The 25,774-nt window shown below is 38.6% G+C and overlaps 2 protein-coding genes across 3 annotated transcripts in view; one reads left to right on the forward strand and one right to left on the reverse strand.

Moving 5' to 3' along the window:
- The window catches only part of CEP78 (centrosomal protein 78), a 41,033-nt gene extending 23,122 nt beyond the window's left edge, over nt 1-17,911 (reverse strand). For both annotated transcript variants that reach the window (XM_063080796.1, XM_063080795.1), the window contains exons 1-8: nt 17,483-17,911; nt 11,995-12,167; nt 11,831-11,903; nt 10,996-11,099; nt 8,300-8,474; nt 3,149-3,262; nt 1,579-1,643; nt 1,180-1,291 (exon numbers count right to left, since the gene is read on the reverse strand). In XM_063080796.1, the coding sequence (XP_062936866.1) occupies nt 1,180-1,291; nt 1,579-1,643; nt 3,149-3,262; nt 8,300-8,474; nt 10,996-11,099; nt 11,831-11,903; nt 11,995-12,167; nt 17,483-17,735 (1,069 nt within the window). In that variant the 5' untranslated portion in view covers nt 17,736-17,911. The remainder of the gene's footprint in view (nt 1-1,179; nt 1,292-1,578; nt 1,644-3,148; nt 3,263-8,299; nt 8,475-10,995; nt 11,100-11,830; nt 11,904-11,994; nt 12,168-17,482) is intronic.
- LOC134365018 (small ribosomal subunit protein eS27-like) lies at nt 8,896-9,151 on the forward strand. Its single transcript, XM_063081238.1, has one exon. The coding sequence runs from the start codon at nt 8,896-8,898 to the stop codon at nt 9,148-9,150; it is 255 nt and encodes an 84-aa protein (XP_062937308.1). The 3' UTR covers nt 9,151.
- Nucleotides 17,912-25,774: the final 7,863 nt, after the last annotated feature.

The raw sequence follows: 25,774 nt of genomic DNA on the forward strand, positions 1-25,774 counted from the left end.
AAATGTACAATTCAGTGGTATTAAGTCAAACAACATTTTTTAAAAATTTCAGATACCATCCAAACAATAGATTATTTGTTGTTAATTGTTTGGTCATCTTAGTGTATCTGGTACATAACTGAAGTCACCACAAACCTTTTTCTGGGAAATTGGCAGATTATAAACATTAAAAACTTATTTTGTTTCCTTTATATCAGTCCTCATGGTTTTACTGTTTCAAAATTCAAAGTCACTTACAAGAGAAGCTCACATTCATATTAGATTTGGTTCAACTTATTCCACTCTGTCATTCCTTTTTATAACGAAAAAATGTTTATTTGTGACTAAAGATAATGTGTTCTAGAAAATAAAGGTTAAGAACTCTTTACAAATAATACAAATATATCAGTAGAACTAGGTTATATCAAATTTACATATTCAGGAGAATGTGAAATTTATGCCACTGGTGGTTAAAAAGTTTTATAAAGAAGATTTTTTTTCATTATACTTGATCACAAAATTATCGACTTAATTTTTAAATTCTAGATTAACTATTACTTGGAAGATTAAACATACATTATAGCAAACATTTAGAAAATGTTTTTCTAAAATGTTCCATCAAAGGTCAATAAACTCGTTTGCAGCACTGTTTCATAAGGAACACATACATATTTTAAGTTTTTTCCATCATCGAAAGAATCAAGGTATTACCTGATTAGGTAACTGAGTAAGAATTTGCAAGGAAGTCCAAGAAGGAACAAATGAAAAAATGAAACTAGGAAGAAATTTTGTTTCCAATAGCATGAAAGGGTAATTCTTCATTTAAAAAAAATTACTAAAAAGCACTGTTAAAACTGTCATCAAAGTGCAGCCCAAATTTCAACTGCAAAAATATTAGAAATAATCACCAACCAGGAAACATATTCAAAATGATGAACATTTGATGACAAACAATAAAAATGGTTAATTTAAGAAATGGAAATACTAACGTCTCTTTCCTGACTCATTCACTATTTCTACATTCCATAAATTCTCATAACCTGAACCAGAACAATTATAGTCCTCACAATATGCACGTAGTCAATATTGATTGTTATTGTCAACAACATACAATGAGAAGAGATCTGAATTTTAACACCCTGGAACACATAAAGGGTATAAGTTCTAGTAGCATTAAAAAGCCAAGACATAAAGGGTTACCAATTCGAATAGTAGCTTTTCCTTTTCGACCACTTCCTAGAATTATAGTTCTCTTTTTCTGTCTAGCAGTTTTGGATGGTTCCTTCACTGATGGAGAAGTTATCCACTGGTACTGGAAGAGAGATAATAAACATTCATTTCAATTACAGGTAATTTATGAGGATTTGATCTTAACCAGAAACTATTAAGATATTATAAGTTAATAAAAAGTTTACAATCTGCAGTTTCAGGACCCCAAATTAAAGAATATTGTCAAAAACAGAAGAGCCATTTGATTTGACTGAAAACTTAATTTAAGATGGCAGAAAAGTGCCTAGACAATGTTATTTTATTAAAAACAGAAGAAAAACAAGCAAGTAAAGAGAAATTATTTGTAGAGGACTTAAACATGTTAAATACCTCTGACTTAGCACTCCTTCCATTCTGGAGAACTTTTTTGATAACTGCTTTCATCATAGAATGATCTAAAGTAAAATGAAAAGTGAAATTACAGTAATTGTTTCCCAATGAGTGGTTATTCCCATTTAAAAACAAAAGCCAACTAATTATTGCTTTTCCCATAAAATTAAATACGAAATCCACATTATGTAATTATATACCTATTCTCCCCTTTGAATACTCTAACTTCTTCCTCTAAAATGTAAAATGAAAGTGTGCCGTCTTACACATTGCCCCTAATGGCTACTATTATGACAGCAGCAATGATCAAATCTAAACATTTTGGATCTAATGTGGCTTTGGGTACCTTTGGGACACTTAGGTACCTCAAGCATCCAACATATCCAAACCAAAGTTCTGGTATACCCTCCAAGCTGCTCTCCCCAACCTCCTTTTCTCAGTAAATGGTCATCCAGTTGTACACAGAATCAGGTAGGACCTCTTAAAACTACTATTTCCTTCATACCCCACACCTAATTGATCTACAAGTCTTGATAACTAAGCGTTGCTTCAACCACTTTTCACCATCTCCAACCTTTCACCCTAAGCTAAACCATTACCATCTCCCGCTTGGACCACTAGGATAGTCTAACTGACCTCCCTGCTTCCCTTCTTATCACCCCCTACAAGTTTATTCTCCACACCACAGTCATCTGATTGAAACACTTCTCTGATCATGCCTGTTTCCAGCTCAAAACCCTCCCATGGCTTTCAGCTCATTTAGAATAGTCCAAGTCGGTACCCTGGCCTTCAAGACCTTACAAGATCAGGCCCCTGGCTTGCTGTCTGATCTCACAGCATATCAGGCTCTCCCTCACTCAGTGCTCCAAACATGTTGGCCTCCTTGCTCTTCCTTAAACACTCCACCCACCCTGCTGCCTATGTGCCTCCATATTCATTGCCTTCTAGTCCTGGAATGTACTTCCCCCGTACCTTCCATGGCTTGTTTCTCTCTTCACTCAGGTCTCTGCTCAAATGTCACTTCTCCAGTGAAGCTGTCCCCTATCAAACCTATCTAATGTAGTCCCACCTACCCCCATCTATCTTTTTACTTTTTGTACCTGCTACTATCTAAAATTACATTACTTATCTGTTAATTCATTTATCTAAACTCCCCCACTAGAATGTAAGCTCCAGGAGGGCAAGACTTTGTCTAGCTGGTTTACTGCTATATGCTAAGTGCCTAAACTAGTGTCTGGCACATTGAAGTATTTAAAAATTACTTGTCAAATTAACAAATGAATGAAATACTTTTTCCAAGAATTCAGAGGTTTCACAAAAAAGAAATAATGCTCTTGGTGGAAGCAGGTTTATTATCTAGGTTCAACTCTATTCAGAGTAGCAGCCAAGAGGAATCTACAAGTACAACCCACTTTAATCAGTAAATTATCTGCTAAAAACATAAGAAAGTGCAAGATTAGAAAAGTATAAGAATAGGAAAATAAACATTAAGTTTTAAAAATTGTCATTACATAATTAAGTTCTTTTTGTTTTGCTATTTGTTACTCAATAAAAAAAAGAGGCGACATACCAATGAGTGGATTTTTTCTTATATCCAGAACAACCAGAGTTCTATTGGTTTCAAGCGCCGTCAGTAAAGCCTTTGCTCCTTCACTGGTAAGGCCACACTGTTGCAGGTCAAGTGCTTTTGATGAAAGACAAAAGGTCACTTGGCAACTCCATATAAATTTAACATATAAACAACACTCATTTATTCACACCTGGAAGATTCCTGTACAAGACTAGTCATGACAAGTTTTTATTTTTTTAATTTATTTTTTATTAGCCTATTCATTGTTACAAATCATATTTACTCTTTATGCCCCTTATCCAATCATGACAGGTTTTTAATCTTGGGTATTGAAAAAATTAAAACAAGAAAACATATACACACACAATCAAAAATTTTTTTTAAAAAAACACACCACTCTTCTTAGATTGCCATGATTATCCTCCTTTAAGTACAAATAAATCATCCAACATATTTTACAATTACAGAGTTGAAAAGTAACTCCATGTATTAGTACGTTTTTATTGCTTATAACAAAATACATGGAATGGGGTGATGTATAAAGAAAATGAAATTTATTGCTTACAGTTTCTGAGGCTGGGAAGTCCAAAGTCCATCTGGTCGTGGCGACAGAGACCCAGGGGTCTAACATTGCAAGATGGTGGAAGCAGAGAGAGAGCAAGACAGACTCTTCTCTTCTTTTAAAGCCCTCAGAACCATGCCCCTGACCACCATTTTTAATCCATTCACTACTGCATGGTCCTACAATCCAATCACGTCTTCAAGCCTCCACCTTTCAATTACCATAATAGGATTTCCCAACCTCTTAACAGTCACAGTGGGGGCTAAGTTTCTAATATATAAAACTTGGGGGACACAATTCAAGCCTCAGTGAGTTTTGGGGAGACATAATTCAATCCACTACATTCTACCCCTGGCCCCCCAAAACTCATGTCCTTTCCACATACAAATACATTCATTCCACCCCCAAAGTCTTAACTTGTTTCAATTCAAAAGTCCAAAGTTCAAAGTCTCACCTGTGAAATTCAAAACAAGTTATCTACTTCCAAGGTACAATGGTGGGACAAATATAGGGTACATATTCCCATTCCAAAAGGGAGAAATAGGCCAAAATAAAGGGGTAATAAGTCCTAAGCAAGTCTGAAACCCAGCAGGGCAGGCATTAAATCTCAAAGATGGCGAATCATGTACCTTGACTCCATGTTTGACCTCCTCTGCACGCTGGTGTGGGGGTTGGATCCTCAAGTCCTTGGCCAGCTCTGCTCCTATGGCTTTCCTGGTTGCAGGCCACACTTCAGCTCTCCCAGGCTGGGGTTCCACTCTGGTAGTTCAACATGTCTAGGGTCTCCATGGCAGTCCCACTCTCACAGCTTCACTAGACATGGTGCTGTTGGGGTTTCTCTGCTGCAACTCTGACCCCACGTTTCCACTCAACATTGCTCTAGCAAAGGCTCTATGTGGTGACTCTGTCGCTGTGACAGATCTCTTCCTGGGCCCCCAGACTTTTCCATACATCCTTTGAAATCGGGTGGAGGCTCCCAAGACTTCACAGCTCTGGCATTCTGTGAGCCTGCAGACCTAACACCACATGGATGCTGCCAAGGCTTCCAGCTTCTGTTCCCCAAAGCTGTGGGTCCAGCCAAACCTGGGGCCAATTTAGCCACCACTGGAGCAGCCAAAGCAACGGAGGAGCTGGTGCTGGAAGCAGCTTCCCGAGGTGGCCCTGGGCAGTGAACCCGTGAAGGGCGCCTCAGGCTTGTTCCCCAAGATCATTTTGTCTCCCTAGGTCTTTGGGCCTGTAATGGAAGGGTTGGCTCCAGAGGCTTCTGCAATGCCTCCAGGGCCTTTTTCTCCTTCTCTTGATAATCCTTTTCTTTTGCACTAATCTTCTTAGCTAATGGTTGATGGGCTGCACCATTGCATGCTCTCTGCTTCTCTACCACATGGTCAGGCTGCAAATTTTCCAAATCTTTACACTGTGCTTCCCTTTTAAATTCTGGCTTTACATCATGCCTTTGCTGCCATAACTCAGCATAGGCTGCTGCAAGTAGCCATACAGCTTCCTTAATGCTTTGCTGCTTAGAAATTTCTTCTGCCAAGTACTTTGGTTCACAACTCCTAAGTTCCAACTTCCACAAAGTCTGAGGGCGTGGACACAATGCAGCCAAGTTCCTTTCCAGTTCACAGCAAAAGTGATCTTTGCTCCGGCTTCCAATAAACTCCTTCTGATTTCTATCTGAGACCTCCTCAGAATGGTCTTTACAGTCCACATTTCTATCAGCATTCTGCTCGCCACCATGTAACCAGTCTCAAAGACATTCCAAACTTTCCTTCTGAGTCCTCCAAACTCCTCCAAACTTTGCCTAACACCCAGTTCCAAAGCTGCTTCCACATTTTCAAGTATTTGTTAAAAGCAACACCCCACTTCTCTGGTACCAATTTTCTGTATTAGTCTGTTTTTGTTGCTTATAACAAAATACATGGAATGGGGTGATGTATAAAGAAAATGAAATTTATTGCTTACAGTTTCTGAGGCTGGGAAGTCCAAAGTCCATCTGGTCGTGGTGACAGGGTCCCAGGGGTCTTACATTGCAAGATGGTGGAAGCAGAGAGAGAGAGCAAGACAGACTCTCCTCTTCTTTTAAAGCCCTCAGAACCATGCCCCTGACCACCATTTTTAATCCATTCACTACTGCACGATCCTACAATCTAATCATCTCTTCAAGCCTCCACCTTTCAATTACCATAATAGGATTTCCCAACCTCTTAACAGTCACAGTGGGGGCTAAGTTTCTGATACATAAAACTTGGGGGACACAATTCAAGCCTCAGTGAGTTTTGGGGGGACATAATTCAATCTACTATACTCCACAAGAGAAAAACATCACAGGATGAACAGCAAGGATGCTAGAGGCAGTGTAAACTTCACAAGCAAAAACTCGGTGGAGCTCAGAAATTGCACTGCATTCTTTGGATCATGATCTTGAGCCCAATGACTCTCAAAAAACTATGTTAAAAAAGAGAAAAGGAAATAGAGGAAAAGTAAGAACTGTTAGTTTTAGAACAAAAATGACAAAGAAGTCTGAAGATATATGAATAACAAGACCAAAGAATGTGTGCATAGAGATGATATGCTAAAAACCTATGAGGAAAAAATGATGGTCAAGAATTCCCAAAGAACAGAACAAATGCTCTTGAATTTAGTAATAAATACTAGGGTTGAACAATCTACTCATTTAAACCTAAAGGGATCACCACAAAAGAACAAATATAAAAAAGATTACATCAGAGGAAAAATATCATGAGTGTTTTCTGTGCATGGCTGCCCAGTTTGAGGATCTGAACCCTTCACCTTGGTGTTAGAATATTGCACTCTAACCAACTTAGCTAACAGGCCAGCCCAATATGACCCTTTTTTTAAGCACCCTTTATACCATTACTTTCAAATAAATGAAATCTTTCAAAACCCCATGTTATAGGCAGCATGTTTGTGTCCCCTGAATATCCATACTTTGAAACACTAACCCCCAATATGATGGTATTAGGAGGTGGTTCTTTAAAAGGTAATTAGATTTAGATGATCTCGAGAGTAGAATCCCCATGTTGACATTAGTGTCCTTATAAGAAAGAGAAAGAGACTAGAGCTCTCTCTCTCTGCCATAAGAGGATACAAGGAGAAAGCCATCTGCAAACCAGGAAAAGCAAAAGCCCCCTACCTAGACACAGCATCTGCCAGTGCCTTGATACTGGACTTCCCAGGTTCCAGAACTGTGAGAAATAAACGGTTGTTGTGTAAGCCGCCCAGTCTATGGTATTCTGTTATAGCAGCCCAAACTGACTAAGAACCCCATGACACACAGAAATCCTAAGTCAGATATATTCATCTTACAGAGAATATGGTGCAACCTTTATGTACTCTGACCACAGAAGAATGAGAATAGGATATAATCATCCAGCTAGCTAAATTTATAAAAATAGCCAGTAAATTTCACTAGTAAATCCAATGAATACAAATTAAATCAATGAAATGTGACTGTTCTATCAGATTAGGCCAAGATCATATAACAAACCTTTAAAACATATACATTCTTTTTAAGCCAGCAACTCTCCTTCTAAAAATTTACCCACAGGAAAAACTCAGAAATGTGGGCAAGGATGTGTATCAAAGTACTGTTTATAACAGTGAAAAACTGGAAATAGCTTACATACCTAAGAGAAGTGAGTAAAGTGTATAATGGTATATCGACGTAATGGAACTCTGAAAAGTCACTAAAAATAACATGGCAAATGTAAATTTATTGATTTGTTAAGATGCTCATGCTATATTGAGTGAAAAAGGTTATAAAATTTAGAAAGCAATCCCACTTGCAATAAAAAAGGGAGGGGGGTTCTCATTTTATAAAGTTAAAGTTTTAAAACTGGCACAACTCAGTGTTTATGAGGGTGCACTGATAGCATGGACTATAAAATGGCACCATTTCTCTGGAAAGCAATTTGGTGACATATATCAAAAGTCTTTAAAAACATGTTATACTAAGTCATTCCACTTGTAGTAATTTATCCTACAGAAGTAACTCTAATGGACACAGAGATGTATACATAAGGTGTTTTTCTACACAGTTGTTTACAAAAGGGAAAAGTGCAAACTGTCTAGATATCAAACAGCAGAAAACTAATTGTGCATCAATATAATGGAATACTGCATGATACATCACTAAGTGAAAAAAGAAGGGTTACAAAATAGTAAGTATACTATAATTCTATTTTTGTTATATCTAAGTGTACAAATCGATGAGGGTACTTCAAAAAGTTCATGGAAAAATGGAATTAAAAAGTAATATGAATCTTTCATGAACTTTTCGAAGACCTCTTGTATCTACAGGGAAAAAAAAAAGATTGAAAGTATAAATGCCGAAATGAACAGTGGTTATCTCTGGGTATTAAGATTACAGGTAATATTGCTTTCTTGTTACTCCGTATTTTCTATAAAGAATATAAGTAACTTTTGTAAAAGTTTAAAAGCACAATAAAAACTATTAGAAAAAGAGAGGCTTTTAAAAAATCCTATGATAGCATTACTGTGTCAAGAACTTAAGCATATTTAATATTAAAAATTCAATATTTTCATTTTTAGAAGTCCATTTAACTCACCTCTTAGCCATAAATCTTCACTAACAGCATCTGCAAAAGCTCTTGCGCCTAGGTCACCAATGAGTGTGTTGCAATTCAACGTAACACGCCTTAAGCCAGCCATACAGTCAAGGTCAGGTCTCCTATAGCGAAGACTCTCAGCCCAGGTTTCTTCATATCTTCTCATTGTCTGATACTTCAAAGATTTAATAAGATGAAATTAAGACACTTGAATTAGGAAACAGAAACTATAAGGAAGCTAAATATGGCTGATTATATCACAGCTTTACACACACACCAAGTACACTCGCATACGCTAGGAGTCAATCTGAGGGATTAAACAGAAGATTCTGGTTTAGGAATCCAGTGACCCAGATCCTAGTTTGCCACTGACTGTGTAACTCTCACCACTAGGTGACCTGTCGCCAATAAGTTAGGTTAACTGATAACTCAATTACCATCTAATAATTTTATGCTCCTTATCTGCCAAGTAAAGGAGTTGGTTCTAGCCCAGTCTCCTCTATCTCAGAAGTTGGTGCCAAGCGCCCAATCACGTGCTGCTTGCCAGGGGTGTTGCCTGAAAGATCTGGATGGGTTTGGCTTACAAAAGGATCAACATGCCTTTGGCTAGAGATTTACTATATCCATCCTTGGAAGAGGAAAAGAAAAAACGTAAAAAGAAATGGCTAGTTCAAAGTCCAAATTCTTATTTCCTGGATGTGAAATGTCCAGGTTGCTATAAGATTACCCCAGTTTTCAGCCATGCTCAGACGGTAGTTCTTTGTGTAGGTTGTTCAACAGTGTTATGCCAGCCTATAGGAGGAAAGGCTAGACTCACAGAAGGGTGTTCATTTAGAAGAAAGCAACACTAATGATCCATTTAACTTCCTGAATTTGTGTTATCTTACAGAAAACCTTTTAATAAGTTCAGTAATTCTAGTTACTCTACCTAAATAATGTAATTATATTTGATTTTCTAAAATATACAACAGGGGTCTCCTATTTTGGTGTTAGTTTTTCCATAAACTTTTGATTATGGGCCCAAAAAAAGGAATTAATTCTAAATTCTATCACTGCTGAGTCTTCAAATTCTATCATTCTGTCCTCTAGTGGTCTCCAAACCCTTGACTGGGCATCCTACAAGTAAACATTTTTATAGCATGTATCTTATCTATTAATAAATTATATACATAAAGTTCTAAACACATAGTTTATGGACATTATAAACTATACACAAACAACAGATATTTTTAAATGATACTAAAATAAATATAGAGGTTCTACTATTTTCTTCTAACTCAATAGATCTCACATACTTCTTAGGGTATGCACACCAACTTCAGAGGCCTGGAACATGCAAAGCCAGTTTGACATGCCTTACAAAATTGATGGTTTGATTCTTAACCATAAAAACTAATTATAATCAGTTCTCTATATTCATAAAGTAAATTTTGGTAACAGGAAACACTGACTGTAAAAAAAAAAAAATCTTATTACATTCTTGAACAATAAGACTGAAAGCTCCTATAACACACTAAAAGGAAAATTGTTAGTATTGTTTTTCTACTAAGAATAAGTGTTAGTATTGTTAGTATTGTTTTTCTGCTAAGAATAAAGCAGCATCAGGAAATAACAGCAAACATTTACATAGCACTTATTATGTGCCAGGCTCTATTTTATACAAATTAATTCACTTAATCCTCAGAATAATAGATGAAATAGGTTTTCTTATTACACATTATTTTACAGATGAGGAAACTGAGGCACAGAGAGGTTAAATAATTTGTCCATGGTCACAAGGTATTAAAAGGGGACCTGGGATTTTAACCTAGGCCATCTGGCTTCAGAATCTATGTTCTTGACCATTATTTATCCCAGGGGTCAGTGGACCTGCCTTGTAAACACCCAGCAGTAAACAGTTTCAGCTTTGCATATCGTATAGTTTTTTTCCCAACTACTCAAACTCTCCTGGTGTAGGGTGAAAGTAGCTATAGTTACTGTGTAAATAAGTAGGCATAGCTATGTTCCAAAAAAAATTTTATTTGCAAAAATAGATGATGGGCTGGATTTGATCCATAGGCCATAGTTTGCCTATTCCTGATCTGTAGCATCGAAGTATTAAGAAGGCTTCATTTCCAATTATAAGGTCACTTTAGTCCTAAATATAGTAGTTATAACCACTATAAAGTTAAGTCATCATTAAAATTACTGTTTTAAAAACTGTATTTACAAAATGTTAACATAGGGATTTTTATAAGTTTATAAACTACAATAGTTAACAGTAAGTATTTGAGTCATTTAAGTCATTTGAGGACTGTAATAACATAAAGTTTCTTTCAGTGCCACAATAAACATCTTCAGCAACTAAAAACACATAAAAGGTATTATTCATAACGTATTATATTTTAAATCTATTTCTAAGATAAAGTTTTTACTAAAAGGTAGAACCCATGGGCTGTCCAAGTGAGCTCACTTGGGAGAACATGGTGCTGAGAACACCAAGGTCAAGGGTTTAGATCCCTGGACTGGCCAGCTGCCAAAAATAAATAAATAAATGGTAGAACCCCAAGCTGAAAATTGATCACATACTTGCAACAAAGCTAAAACAGCAATCACCATATGCATCAAAAGACAAAAATTACTGCTATCTTGTAAGAAAATATTAATGTGCTTCAATCACAAAATAAGTTTTCATGCAAGTTTGAGTATAAAGTTACCTTTAAGATCTTGGCCATGTGATCTGCTCCCTGCCATGTCAGATTACACCCCGTGAAGTTGACTGTCTTAAGAGTGATAGAGCTCTTTATACCTTGACAAATAACTAAGAGAAAAAAAACACACATATACACACACATACAGTAAGATATTTCCTATTTTCATTTGCAATGATATACCTGAATCTTGATTATCAATCAGCAATTTAAGTCTAAACTATATACTAGAGCAACAGAAAATAGAGGACCTCAAACTTTGTTCCCTCACATTGAAATGTAGGCTTCCTTACCCCTCCAGACCACTATTCCACACAATGAACACACTAATGCTTTAGGAACCCCAATCAATAACCACCTTCTGTGATCACTTCTTTACCCTGCCCCCCCCACTGAGTTTGCTGCCCTCTCATATGCTCCCATAGCACTTTGTATACATATTCTGTTTAGCACATACCACGATGCATTAAAATTGATTGCCTATAAATATTTTAACTATTTAAATATAATGATTTTTTTCCTCTTATATCTTGCCACTTGCCCTTCCCATAAATATTTGAAGAAAATCCCTAAAAGATGAACAAACACAAAAAACAGAGAATACCAAACAGCATACATTTGTGTGGTTTGTGGCTTTACACAACCTTAAGTAAAATTAGTTCAGAGAGTATTCAGCAAGATAAGCTTTCACGGTAGAAGGACCACGGATTGAACAGGCACAGGAGGCAGTCCAGATAGAGGTAGCAGCAAGAAAAAGGTACAGACTGGAATTAACATGGCATGCAGAGAGAATCATGAGACCAGTCTGATGGGGCAAGAGTTAAACAAGATTTAAACTTACTTTCTAAACCTCCATCTCCAATCGGACAATTTGCAAGAGACAGGTGCACCAAAGAAGCTGATTTATTCAATCCCTTTAATAGGCAGAAAAAGTTAAAAATTGAGTTTTTCTTTTCCCTAAAAGCAAGAATCAAATATTTGCAGGCCACATTAGAGAAAGCTTACCTTTGTTAAAACAGTTAAATCTCTCTCTCTCAGAATTAGTCCATTTAGCTCCAGGTTCCTTAGCACACTTGATATACTTAAACAGCCTTTAAGAGCTTTACATAACTGGAAGGTCACATCTTTGGATCTTATCGCAGGAGCACGACTTCTGCAAACTTTATTTATGTCAGAACCTAAAGCAAAGTTATTGTAAAATTAGTGATTTCAATCATACAATTTATCATCACCAAAAAGCATCTGCTCTGTGCTAAGGCACAGAAATGACCCATGTCCTTAAGGTCTTCTTTAAAGAGGGGCACATGTAAACCCAAAGCCACATGAGATACAAAAACACAACTATGTATGTAGAAGTTCTTACGGAAGCAAAGAAGTTGCACCTAAAGATGACTTCAAGATGGCCCTGAAACTGAATTCTGAAAGATGAGAATCACTACCAAGGTCAGAGAGGATGATGCATTAACCATAGAGGGTTAATTGGATGCATGTGCAAAGGCATCCAAGCCTGACACCTGCTGGGCACTGTAAATACTGCAGGTGGCGATGACTAAAGCCTAGAGGGGTAGTGGGAGAACAGTGGGAAAATAAAACAGAGGAAGGCTAAAGCAAGCCTGGGATAGAGCTGGCTTTTATCTCACAGCTGTGCTAGCACTGGCACGTTAAAGGTGCCCCTAGCAGGTTAGAAAATGTGCCTCACTGTTGGAGGACAAATTAGATAAAGAAAATGATTAGAAAAAGGCACCTGCTTCAGACAGATTCAGAAAAAATACCCCTTCCTCTGGGCCAACTAGCCACAGGAGGCTTGGCAGAGCACAGCTCACATTTCAGTGCCCCTGTGCAGAGCACAAGCTGTGCAACCAACACACACTGGTCCTGTGAGGGCGAACTGCTTTAAGCATTCTTCTAAGCATATCTTTTCATTTTAGAAAGATTGCTCGAACCAAAGTAGGCAGATGAACTGACAGAAATTGAGGTCAGGGGCACAAAAGCAGCTAGGAGCTTCTGCAATAGTCCAGGCAAAACATAATTAAGGATGAACAAGCAATATCTAGGAGGCAAAAATCTACAATTCAGACCCACTAGATGCAAGAAATAAAGAAGGTTGAGCGAAGCATAACTGAATAGAAATGGTCTGTAATACATTTTTCTTACACTCAGTATTAAATATTAGGCAAGACAGCAAAGGAAACAATCAACGTAGTGAAATGACAACCTACAGAGTGGGAGAAAATATTTGCAAATATACATCCAACAAGGGACTAATATCCAGAATATAAAAGGAACTCAAACAATTACAAAGTATAAAAACAAATAACCCAATTAAAAGATGGGCAAAGGAGCTAATAGACATTTTTCTAAGGAAGACATACAAATGGCCAACAGGCACTTTTAAAAAATGCTAATACATCAGGGAAATGCAAATTAAAACCACATTGAGATATCATCTCACCCCAGTTAGACTGGCTATAATCAAAAAGATAGAGAATAACAAACGCTGGTGAGGATGTGGAGAGAAGGGAACACTCCTACACTGCTGGTGGGACTGTAAATTAGTACAACCACTATGGAAAACAGTATGGAAGTTTCTCAAACAACTACAGATAGATCTTCCACATGATCCAGCAATCCCACTTCTGGGTATATACCCAGAGGAATGAAAATCATCATGTCGAAGGGATACCTGCACTCTCATGTTCATTGCAGCTCTGTTCACAATAACCAAGATATGGAACCAACCTAAACATCCATCAACAGATGATTGGATAAGGAAAATACGGTATATATACACCATGGAATACTACTACGTCACAGAAAAGAATGAAATTCTGCCATTTGCAGCAACATGGATGAGCTTGGAGAAAATTATGTTGAAGAAAATAAGCCAGGTACAGAGGGAAAAGTACCACATATCCTCACTCATAAGTGGGAGCTAAGAGAGAAAGAAGGAAGGAAAGAAAGACCACAGCGGTGTGTTGAACTTGCAGAAGGAGAGAGCATACCTAAGGTTGGCAGGGGCGGGGAGGGAGGTCGATGATTAATTGGGTGGGGAACACGGGGAATAATCACAGTTTGTGGTAACGGGCATGCTGATAGTATTGATCCGGTCATCACATCTTGAGCACAAGTGGTGATGAGCAGCTTTGTACCCCATGAATATGCATAACCAATGAAATTTTTAAAATAAAAAGGAAAAAAAAATATTAGGCAGATCAAGTACACTAGCCTTGACTCTAAGGTCCCCGCCAGCTTTAATTTCTTTCAAGTTCTATTATTACTTTGGGTAACTAAAGTCCCTCCAGAGGCACAGAACAGTTCCTACATCTGAATGAGATGCAAAGAACAATTTGACTTCTTTGAGCAGATGTGCTGAACTGTCCTTGCAGAAGAGATAACAGACGGTTGTAACCCAAACTGAGAAAAGGGCCAGGCACATAAGTGGTCAGCCTTTTTTTTTTTTTAAAATCAAAACTCATTTCCTCTGCCAGATCTTCACACCTTCAATCTCAGCTGGCTACTTTCCCTCAGTTTATAAACATATTCAAATCCATCCATTTAAAAAACACCTTTCAGACCTACAATTTTCTTGGTGTTCTTTGTGGGTAACACAGGTCCCTTCCATGCCTTTAAACATGTCCTTCCACAAAGCCCAAATCTGTATCTTGGGCCCAGACCCACCTAACAGGCACATTTGAATGCCCCATAGGACCCTCTTAAAACATTAAAGATGAACTAAGATCCCCTCCCCAACCCCAATCCCTTCCTGCTGTCTCATGGAAAGATGCTGCTGTAAACTGTCATCTAACCTTTCTGCCTTCCCTTCCAGTTAGACAACTGGTCATCAGGCCTCATCCACTCTCTTTGATATCTGAAATCCAGCCCTTCCCCATACCGTAATTTGGGCTGTTAGATTACAACAATTCACCTTCCTTCCAACTTTGATTTGTCTTCCACATGGAGGTCAGAGTGAGCTCCTAAAGCACAGTCCGTCTCCTCGTCCTTCAGTGGTTCTCCACAATCTTCAGGATGAACATCAAACTCCTTGATGGGACAAATGAGGACCCTCCCTGTTTGGCCCCCACCAAATTTCCAGTCTGAACTCTCAGCGTGTTATCAAACCCTAAATTACAGTCCTGGACTTCAGCTCATCATACTCTCTCGTTTCCAAGCCTTCTGTACAAACTGTCCCCTCCTGTTATCTGGCTAGCTTCCACACACCCTTTGAAAGGCTGGCACCTCCTCCAAGAAACCTTGTCTAAACCTCCCCCTCCAATTCTGTGCTCTCAGCACCTGGGTTCATCCTTCCCAGCACTAACAGAAGTGCTTGTGTTTACATGCTGCCTCCCCCAGTAGCAGGGGAGATCCTTCAGGGCGGGGATCACGTCTTCAGCAGCACTTGGTACAGACTGAGCTCATTCTAATGTCAGGATACTTCACACACATAAACTGCTTTAATCCTACAAACTCAATGACAGAGTTGTTTTAATGTCATTTTACAAGTGAGAATCGTGGTTCAAAAAGTAATACACCCCAGGTCACACAGATCATAAATCCTGGAATTAAAACCTTAGTCTGCCTCCAACACCTGTGCTCTTTCCACTACATGATGCTACTATTCGAAAAAAAAAAAAAAAAATTGTCTTTTTTAAAAACAAAACATCTTTATCAAAGAAATTAAGAATTAGCTGGGAATGCATGTATTGGGTGACAGATTTTTGCCATTTTGCACATATCTGTGAATGACCATGAGAGGACTACAAGAATTGATTTGGGGGTTACAAATAAATCTCTGAGAGGTGAATTTGCAAATATGTCATCTGCAAATGAGAATCAACCACACATCAAGATGTTTAAAGAAAAAGTTTTCCCTGGACGGTAGGAGGTGGAATACTTTTAGTTTCATTATATATATATATATATTTTTTTTTTTCTTTTTATTTTCAACTGTTGTCTAGTTTTCTGCATTAAGCTTCTAATTAAGGGGGGAGAGGATTCTAAATTTAAGATTTCAAAAAGGAAAGAGAAACTAGGGGCAAAAGCATTAAGAAGTGGAATTTAGACTAGCAGATCACCCTAAATATAACCCCAGGGAGCCTAGCTGGACATCCTCACTGCAATATGAGAGGCACTCTCCAAATGTGCACACTCCAAATCTCTACCACTCCTCCGGCCAACCACCTGAGAGGGACAAACTGCAAAGGCCACTGTGGGGTAGGCTGAACGTGGGAGGGGCATCTGAGCTAACTCCCAAAGTAGGCATCAAACAGTCCCATCCAAAGCTTAGGCTGAATTCATAGACTCACATCTCCCTCTCTATCTCTAACGGAATCTCTTTTATGCTCATTTGATGTTCACTAATGAGAAAACGTGAGCCTCTTTCAGTTCAATTCAGCAAATACGATTTGAGCCTCTATTATGTACAAAATGCCGTGCTAAAGGCTAGAAGGAATAAAACCATTTTGTCATATGTCATGATTTATCTAACATGATTTCCGAAGAATCAGAGGGTTTGGATCCCTAATTATACCACCTTACATTTGTAAATGGTTTATATGTGTAACACTTAACATAATTCTTATATAGATGGTCCTTGACTTACGATGGGGTTACATCGGATAAATCCATGGTAAACTGAAAATATCATAAGTCGAAGGAAAACGTATTTAATACACCTAACCTACCGAACATCACAGCTTAGCCTAGCCTATCTTAAACGTGCTAAGAACACTTACATTAGCCTACAGTACAGCTGGGCAAAATCATCTAACACAAAGCATGTTTTATAATAAAGTGTTGACTATGTCCTGTAATTTACTGAATACTGTACTGAAACCGAAAACCAGTATGGCTTTAAGGGTACTCAAAGTACGGTTTTTACTGAATGCGTATTGCTTTTACGCCACTGTAAAGTTGGAAAATCGTACAATCGGGAGCCGTCTGTATATATGTCCCCAGTATGAATCTGGCCCCCACATCATGGGCAGGAGGGGGGACAATCAGCTTTGTAGCTCACGAATATTTGTAATAAATAAGTAAATAATCATTAGGCTTTGAGGTAAAATAAATAAAAATAAAAATAAAAAAAAGAAAAGACTGGGATGTATTCATTTTCTAATTGCCTAATTCTATACCAGGCATTATGTATATCAAGTCATCCAATAAAATAGGTAACAGCTATCCGATATTGAATGACATCCCAAACTGTGCTAAGCGCCCTATAAGCACCGTTAACACAGGGAATCCTTGCAATCGCCCTATAACGTAGATCCTGTTATTAAGCCCACGTTACGGATGAGAACACCGAGGCCTAGAGACGTAAGTTAACTCGCCAGGGTCACCCAGCTGTTAAGTGTCCCAGGCCGCACGCCCCGTCTACGGCACACAAATCCCGGCTCTGGGAACCTGTCCTCGGAGCCCAGGCCCCACCTGAGACTTGTCTAAACACCCACTTGGCGGCATTGCCCGCGGGGCACCGGGAGCGGGAACTACAGACCTGTTTCTCCAAGCCACGGCTGGAAGAAGCTCTTGACGGAGATCAAGGGCAGATCTTTACTGATCCTGAGGGTGCTCAGGAGGGGCGCCCAGTCCCCGGCGCGGAGGCGGTCGGCGTTGAGGTCCAGCAGGCCGTCCCGCAGGCAGGCGCGCACGGCGGGCAGCGGCGCCGAGTCCTGCAGCGCGCACAGGTGCTCATAGTGCGAGGAGAAGTCCGCCGCGCTGTCGCGGCGCAGCCTCGCCGAGTCGGTCATAGCCTGAGGGCGGCTTCGGGGGACGGCGGCTTCGGGGGACGCCGGCCGCGGGGACCACGCCCGCACCCACCGAGCAGCCCCGGGTCACCGCCCGGGCCCCTCCGGCACCCACGGCCCAGAGGTGCGGCCCCGCACCGTGTGCAGGAGCAGCGGCTCGGCTGGAAGACGCAGGCCCCGGGCCCCGGGCCAGGCCGACCCTTCGACGCCGCGCTCCCGCGCCGCCTCCCGCCCCGCGGCCCAGACCGTTGGCGCCCGCCTCATCGCCCTGCCCGGCGCGGGTCTGCGGTTCAAGCCGGAGGGCGGGAGCCGGCGGGGGCGGGGCGAGGAGACGTCATCGCGCTGGCCGAGCGTCTGCACGTAAGCCACGCCTCTTAGGGTGGGGCGTGAGGGCGTGGGGGCGTGAGGTGGCGAGCTGGGTTCAGGGACCGTGCTTAGGCTGAATTTGGGATTTCCAAAAAGGGTTTACTGATCGATCCGAGTAAAAGTGAGATATGGATGTAGCAGCATATTTTTTTAAAAAATGGTCTAAACTCCTGGAGCACGTGTCTGCACTTGCAGCGCTCGGGACAGAGACTACACTCAGGAAGAGATCTGTGACGGCTGGTTGGATGTCCATTGTCCATAAAGTCTTCTATGTCTGTGTTAATTTCTAGAAATAACTCTTAATTCTGTCGTTTCTACTTACTTCACACGGTTGTTGACAAACCGTATACTGTTCCATACATTTAGGACTTTATTGTGTTTACTACTTTGTTTTGTACTGATGATGATGGAGGCTAACTCCCTGATAACTAGTCCTTTCTGTGTCCTAGGCATTATTTTAAGCACTGTTTAAGTAGGAAATAATTTTATTTCCTAACATCTCCACGAGGAGTATACTATTGTATATCCACCTTACAAAGGGGGAGAACTGAGGAACAAGGAAGTTAAGTAACATACAGTACAGCTAAGTAGGTGGAAAAACCCGGAGAACTGACCTCCAACCCTGTGCTTATATCCTGTGTTGTTACATCGTTTTTTGTGTGTGTCTCCAGCATCACTTAATGGAGTTGTCCATCACCTTCTTAAAGCTCCCTCCTCCCTGTTTTCCATGAAGTCACCTTTTTAACCTCTCTCATTCCTTCTCAGTCTCACTCTTGAGCTTCTTTTGCTTGCTCATTCTAAATGTTGGTGTTCTTCAGGTTTCCATCCTCACCTTCCACCCAATGTAATGGCATCACTTTACCTCTTGTTCACTGTGCTGTATGCCCCATCAGTCCTGACAACATCATACCCAGACTTCTTAGCCAGCTTACCTTTCCACTGAACCACAATGCTAATGCTGGCTGCTCATCTCTGACATTGGTCCTCTCTGTACCTGCTTCCACAGCAGCAAGTTTTGTTGGATCCAGTCACAAAGCAATGTCAACCTGCCCAACAACATAGGCTGTCTCATTTTGACTGATATGTGGTATGTGGTCCCCACTTCTTTATTCCATTCCCTTCCTTATGATTATTCACAATGGCTGTTCCAAACTTCCTCCTCTCTTTTCATGTCACCACTAGATTCTGTTCTATGTCCCTGCTGTCTCACCTAAAGAGGACACACCTTACTTATTTCAACAGAAAATCAAGGTTCAGACACAAGCTTCCTTGTCTTCTTTCCTTTAACTCCGGCTGCCACCATCACCTCCTCTTTAAATCCTTCTGTGACTCTTGGAGGATAGAGTCATTGCTCTTAGGATAAAGATAAAACTCACAGTAGTCTAAAATACTGTTCTACTCAATGTGGGTTCACAGACTGGCTGCTGGTTGAGAACTGTTACCGTTCTCATACAATAAGGGGCTTGCTTGAGAATGTAAATCACATCCACACTGAGCATACTGTTTAGTTCAGTAGGCATTTTTTTCATAACAAGACTTTCCTGATGAAAGAAGCAGCAGATGGAGTTACATTCTAGAACCATCTCCTTATATCATGGTGCACTGGCACGCTGCATAGCGCTAGTCTGCAGGGCAAAGCATCCTCTGCACATGCCGGGGCCTGATCTCTGCAGCCTCATCTTGTAACCCAGTCCCTTCCATTCTCAGTAGTCCAGCCCATTGTGGCCTCCCCAGGCCGGCACACTTACATTGGGTCACTGTCCATGCTGTCCCCTCTGTGTGAAAAGTACTTCCCTTCAATCTCGATTAACACCTCCATGTCCCTCTCATCTCAGCTCATGTGTCACTTGGCCAAGGAAACATTCCCTACCTCCCTGACCCATGAAATCCCACATCATAAGCTCTCATAGTACCATGAATTCTCGTCCATGGCTTTCATCACATTTCACCCGTATATCGTCATGAGGAAAGGATCATGGTTTATATATCGCTTACTCTTGCATCCCAGCAGCTAGCACAGTTACTGACAATATTTGTTAAATGTGTAAGTAAACGCATCCAGTCAATGACCAAGCACTGAGAGTTTATCCTTTATAGGATCTCTCATACTCCTGCTTTCCTTCTATCTGCACGGCCATTACTTCAGTTCCACTATTTATTATTTTATACCTGGATTACAATGATTGCTTCAGAAAACAGCATGTCTTCCTACATCTGGGCTCTCCCTATATCCCTTATTACACCTCCCAATGTTCTTTGATGATGCCATTTCTCTGTTCCAAAATCTTCCATGACACCCGTTGCTAACAGAATGTAGCACAAACTCTTAAGACTAATATCTAAGATCTTCCATAATTTGACTTTAATCTGACTTTCTCGGCTTTTTTTATCTCATGGGTCCAATTGTCTCTACATCTTTGCTCCCTTCCAGCTCCGACTGTTATAATATTGAACATTCTTCTAGTCACCACCCTTATGCCTCCTTGTCTGGGAAAACTTCACTGTAAATCCAAGCAAGATGTGGTTTTCTTCTCTCCTCTGAACTTGCAAACAGTTTAATGGGACACATCTGAAACTGCCATGAGGCATCTATGTCTTATCTCTCCCTCTGGAATCTAAACTCTCTGAGAGCTGGGATCTCTGTGTTCTGTGCAGTCCTCAGCACAATGTTACACACAGAGTCAACCTGATCAGTAAATATTTGGTGAATGAATGAGTGAATGAATGAGTCTCCATGAGAATGTGTTCTCTGGCTCTTTTTCTCTTTTTCCACTTTCAAGGTTCTATAGTTAGTGCTATGTTTAGACAATGTGCTGCTTCATAGCAACACAATACCCAAGCTCACAGAGAGTTGTAAACGGCTGCTAAGAGCATCCCTCCACCGATTTAGAACAGCTTGTTCTCCCTCTCAAGTGGAGAAAGCAAGATCCAATATTTATTAAGTGCCTTTGTTCATTTGGCATTTAGAGAGCCTGGCTGCAGCAGGGCTATACACTCAGCAAAATGCCCATTTTGATTGTAACTTTCCCTGTGAATAACTGCTATCCACAAAGATGTTCCTTTACAATTTTTCACCCTTTTATATTCATAAAAAGCATTTTAACTACATACAAGCAGAAATTGAATGGAAATAACTTTGCATTACATTTCATAAAAATTTAGGAAGATGTCTTTATGGTGCATTACTAAATTTATTTGGGGAAACTCAACCATGTGAAATGTGTTGGGGAGGTACCAGAAATTCAAGAATTCTTACAATTTCTGAGGACACAGTTGCTTTACATATAGGCTCGTGGCAGCCACCTATATAACAATGACTTGGAGGATATCATATTAGCCAGCTCTTGCTGTAATAATGCTGGTGAACAAACTATCCCAAAACTCAGTAACATAAACAACAAGAATTTGTTTCTCTTGGATCTGTGGATTAGCTGTAGTGACTGTGTTTTAGCCCTCCAGATAGCTGGGTTTTGCTCCATGCTTTGGGTCAGTTCAAGGTCTGTTCCATGCATCTAACTCTGGGGCCCAACTGTGGGACATCAGCTTCCAGGGCACACTCTTCTGATGATCGTCACTGAAACACGAGAGGAAGCCCAACTATGCAGGCCCAACTCGGCTGGCATCATGTCTACAGACATTCCATGGGCCCAAACATGTCACAGACCTAAGTTGTATTTATAATATGTGCAGATATTTAAAGTTGGGGGAACTCACAGAAGAATATTGCATCCTGGACAATGTTACCATAGCATTTTCAAAAGCATTTGTAAACTTATAAACCTCATGTAACTTTTTCACCTTTGAGAATTTTTCAAATTTGTGGAACAATTTCTATAGGGAAAGAGGGAGTTATGCTTCAGAACTCAACTATTGCTATTGCAGTGTTGGTAGAGAATTGATGATGATAATGTCAATACAATTAAAAAATCTGAGATTTCCAAATTCTTCATTAATGTCAGCATTCTATTGAACACTCCTGGAGAACTGAGATGGTAGCTTTGTATGATTTCTGTCATAAAGCATTATAATTCACCAAAGCCACTTAAAACCAAAACACACGTAATACAGTACATCACATTTCAGTTTTTACCACCACTCCACAACTTAACCATCAATATTGGGTCATAACAAATAAACATAAAGAGAAGCTGAGCAAATTTATTGCTAGCAGACCCACTTCACAAGAAATACTAATGGAAGTTCTTCCAATAATATCATACAATAATTCATATCCACAAAAACAAAACAAAACAAAGAACACTGACTGAAAAAATTGTGGAGGTAATTATAAAAGACAGCATAATTTCAAATTTCTTCACCTTACTTCTCTTAACTAATTTAAAAAATAAGTGTAGAAACAATATGTTTCTATTTGGATTGCTGTGCATATAACATATAGAAATGTAGTATATTTGACAATAACAGCACAAATGAAGCACCGAGAACAAAGTTGTATCAGGGTGAGAATGACACCAGATTATAAATTGAATCCACAGGAAGAAAGGAAGAGAACCAGAATTGATAAATAAATGGATTAACTTTAACAAACTCTATAAATATTGATTTTCTCTCCTTTCTTCTCTCAACTTCTTTAAAAGACATAGATTATGCAAAGCAATAATAATAACATATGGGTACTAACGTATATGTACTGTTGGGTAAATATATAAATGTAAAATATATAAATAAAATAAATAAATATATAATAGTAAAATATATAAATGTAAAAAAGACAAAAAGGGGGGAATGAAGCAATGTAAGAATATAGTTTCCATATTTCACTGGAATGAAGTTAGTATAAATCTGAAGTAGATTCTGATAAGATGTATATCATAGCCTCAGAACAACTATTAACTCAAAAAATATACTTAGAAATCATTAAAGCAGTTAAATATTACACTAGAAAATATCTGCTCAATATAAAAGGAAACAGTAAAGGAGGAATAGAGGAACAACAACAACAAAAAGATAGAGAGAACAAAAGGCAAAAAGACAGATATAAATCCTATCACATCAATAATTAAATGTGCATGCATTGAGCAACCCATTCAAAAGATAGAGATTGTCAAACTGGACTAAAAAAGGTCAAAATACATGTCATGTATAGGAGACAAAGATACATTATGTTCCAATTAAAAGGGTAAAAAAATATATACCAGGCAAATAGCAACCATAAGAATGCTGGAGTGGCTATACTAATATAAGAAAATATGGACTATAAAACAAAAAATGTCATTAGATATAAAGAGGGACATTTTATTTTGGAAAAAGGGTCAACTCATCAGGAAGACACAACAATTGTAAATATACATGCACCTAATAAGAGAGCACCAAAATACCTGAAGAACTTTAACACTAATAGAATTGAAGGGAGAAACAGATAATTCAACATTAGTTGGAGACTTCAATACACCACTGTCAATAATGGATAGAACGACTAGGCAGATGATCAACAAGGCAGATCTGGAAGGCTTGAACAACACCATAAATTAACTAGACCTAACAAATACTTACAGAACACTCAACCCAACAACAGCTAAATATATATTTTTCTCAAGTTCATATAAAACTTTTCCCAGCATAGATCATATGCTAGGTCTGGTGGCAATGTAAAATGGTGTGGCCATTTTGCAAAACAATTTGAGTTCCTCAGAATGTTAAGCATACAGTAATCCTATGACCCAGCAATTCTGCTAAAAGATGTATACTCGAGAGAGAAACTTATGTCTACACAAAAACTTGTACGTGAATGTTCATAGAAGCATATTTATAATACCAAAAAGTTGAAATAACCCAAATATCAGTCCAATGATGAATGAATAAACAAAATCCATCAATGAAATATTATTCAGCCATAAAAAGGAAATGAAAAATTGATAAATAGTACAACACAGATGAACCATTCAAGCATTATGCAAAGTAAAAGATGCCATTCGCAGAAGAGCCCATACTGTGTAATTCCATCTACATGCAATGACCAGAGTATGCAAATCTGTAGTGACAGAAAGTAGATTAGTGATTGCCTAGAGCTGAAAGGGTTGGGGAGATTGAGGAATGACTGCTAATGTGTAATGGGTTTCTTTGGTGGGGCATAAAAATCTTCTAAAATTGGATTGTGGAGATAGCTGCACAACTCTGTGGATATACTAAAAACCATTGAATTGTACATATTAAAAAGATAAAATTATGGTATGTGGATTGTAACTCAATAAAGCTGTCAAATTTGTAATAAATTTTATATTTGTACATCTGAAAATTCATCCAAAATTACAAATTCTTTAAAAAACTGCAACCTAACAAAACTGACGCAAGGAAAAAAACGAATATCTAATAATCCCATACCTATTCAAAAATTTTGAGTAATTTAAAACCATTCCAGAAAATTATAAAGGATAAGTGGGTTTTCTGGTATATTCTTCCAAATAATTAGGGAAGAAATAGTAGTGATCTTACATAAATATCTTCCAGGAAACAGAAATAAAAATATATATACTGCTCAAAGATTTTTATGGGGCCAGCATAAGCTTCATACCAAAGCTAAAAAGAATATTATAGGAATAGAATTACTTCTGAACATCCATGCAAAAATTCTAAATAAAAGCACAAATGTGCCTATGGTATATAAAACGATTATACATCACAATCAAATTGGTTTTATTTCAGTCGTGCAGTTAGCTTAAAGTTCAAACATAAAACAGACCCCAGGAATGAATTAGAATGGAAAAAAATCATTTACAGAAGAAGTCTTAACCAGGAAAAACATGAGTGAATAAACACAACAAATAATGCCTTACAAAAAGTGGATGAAAAATAGATAAAGATTATGAAATATTCTCAAAATTTTAAATTGAAAAAATTCAAGAGAAAGTGACAAATATTGAACATAGGCAAGAAAATCAAATAAGCAAATGATAAGAGTCCCTGAAGAGCAAAATCAAAGCCAGGAAACAGAATAAATACTAACAGTATAACTCAAGAAACTCTTCTAAAATATCAATTATAATAATAGTAGAAACTGCATATTGAAAGAATACATAACGTACTCGAGAATACTGAACCAGAATGACCAACACCAAGATGTATTCTAGAGAAATTTTTAGACATAGTAAGAATGTGAGCTGGTAGTTTTAATCCCAACAAAACTGACTTCTAGCTGTAAAGGGGACAAACCAACTGTTACCATGAACGCTTCTGAAGGAATCTATTAAAGAATGAGCATCACACATGCAAAATGACTAGAGACAATCAAGATAAGTGCTGGCGGTGAGCATTATAGATTTAGAACTAAATGAGGGTTAAAAGGGTGGAGAGTTCAGTATATAATGGCTATATGCTCTGGCAATACAGACATCAGTTCTTTTAATAAGAAAGAAAGACTGAACAAATGTTAAATGAAGTTAAAAACTGCTTTCAATAAACATAACATTAGAATTGCTATTATGAGTTTGTTTTGTGAGTAATGTGGAATGGGACAAACAAGTAATTATAGAATATAATACAAATAACATCCAACCCCTGCAACCAGCCATTTCAAGACACAGTCTGGCCCTATGGATGTTGTTTTGTACTGGGCTGGTCATTATTTGATAGACAGAAATAGGAAACTTATATAGTTAAAATACCTTATTAATTTCTATAGAAAATTTCAATTCCAATTCAGTGCTACAGGTTTTTTA

This window comes from Cynocephalus volans, chromosome 16 (assembly GCF_027409185.1).
Source record: "Cynocephalus volans isolate mCynVol1 chromosome 16, mCynVol1.pri, whole genome shotgun sequence".
Classification (NCBI taxonomy): Eukaryota; Metazoa; Chordata; class Mammalia; order Dermoptera; family Cynocephalidae; genus Cynocephalus; species Cynocephalus volans.

Bases quoted from the DNA above. Each gene is read 5' to 3' on its own strand.
- LOC134365018 (XM_063081238.1), top strand. From the start codon at position 8,896: ATGCCTTTGGCTAGAGATTTACTATATCCATCCTTGGAAGAGGAAAAG.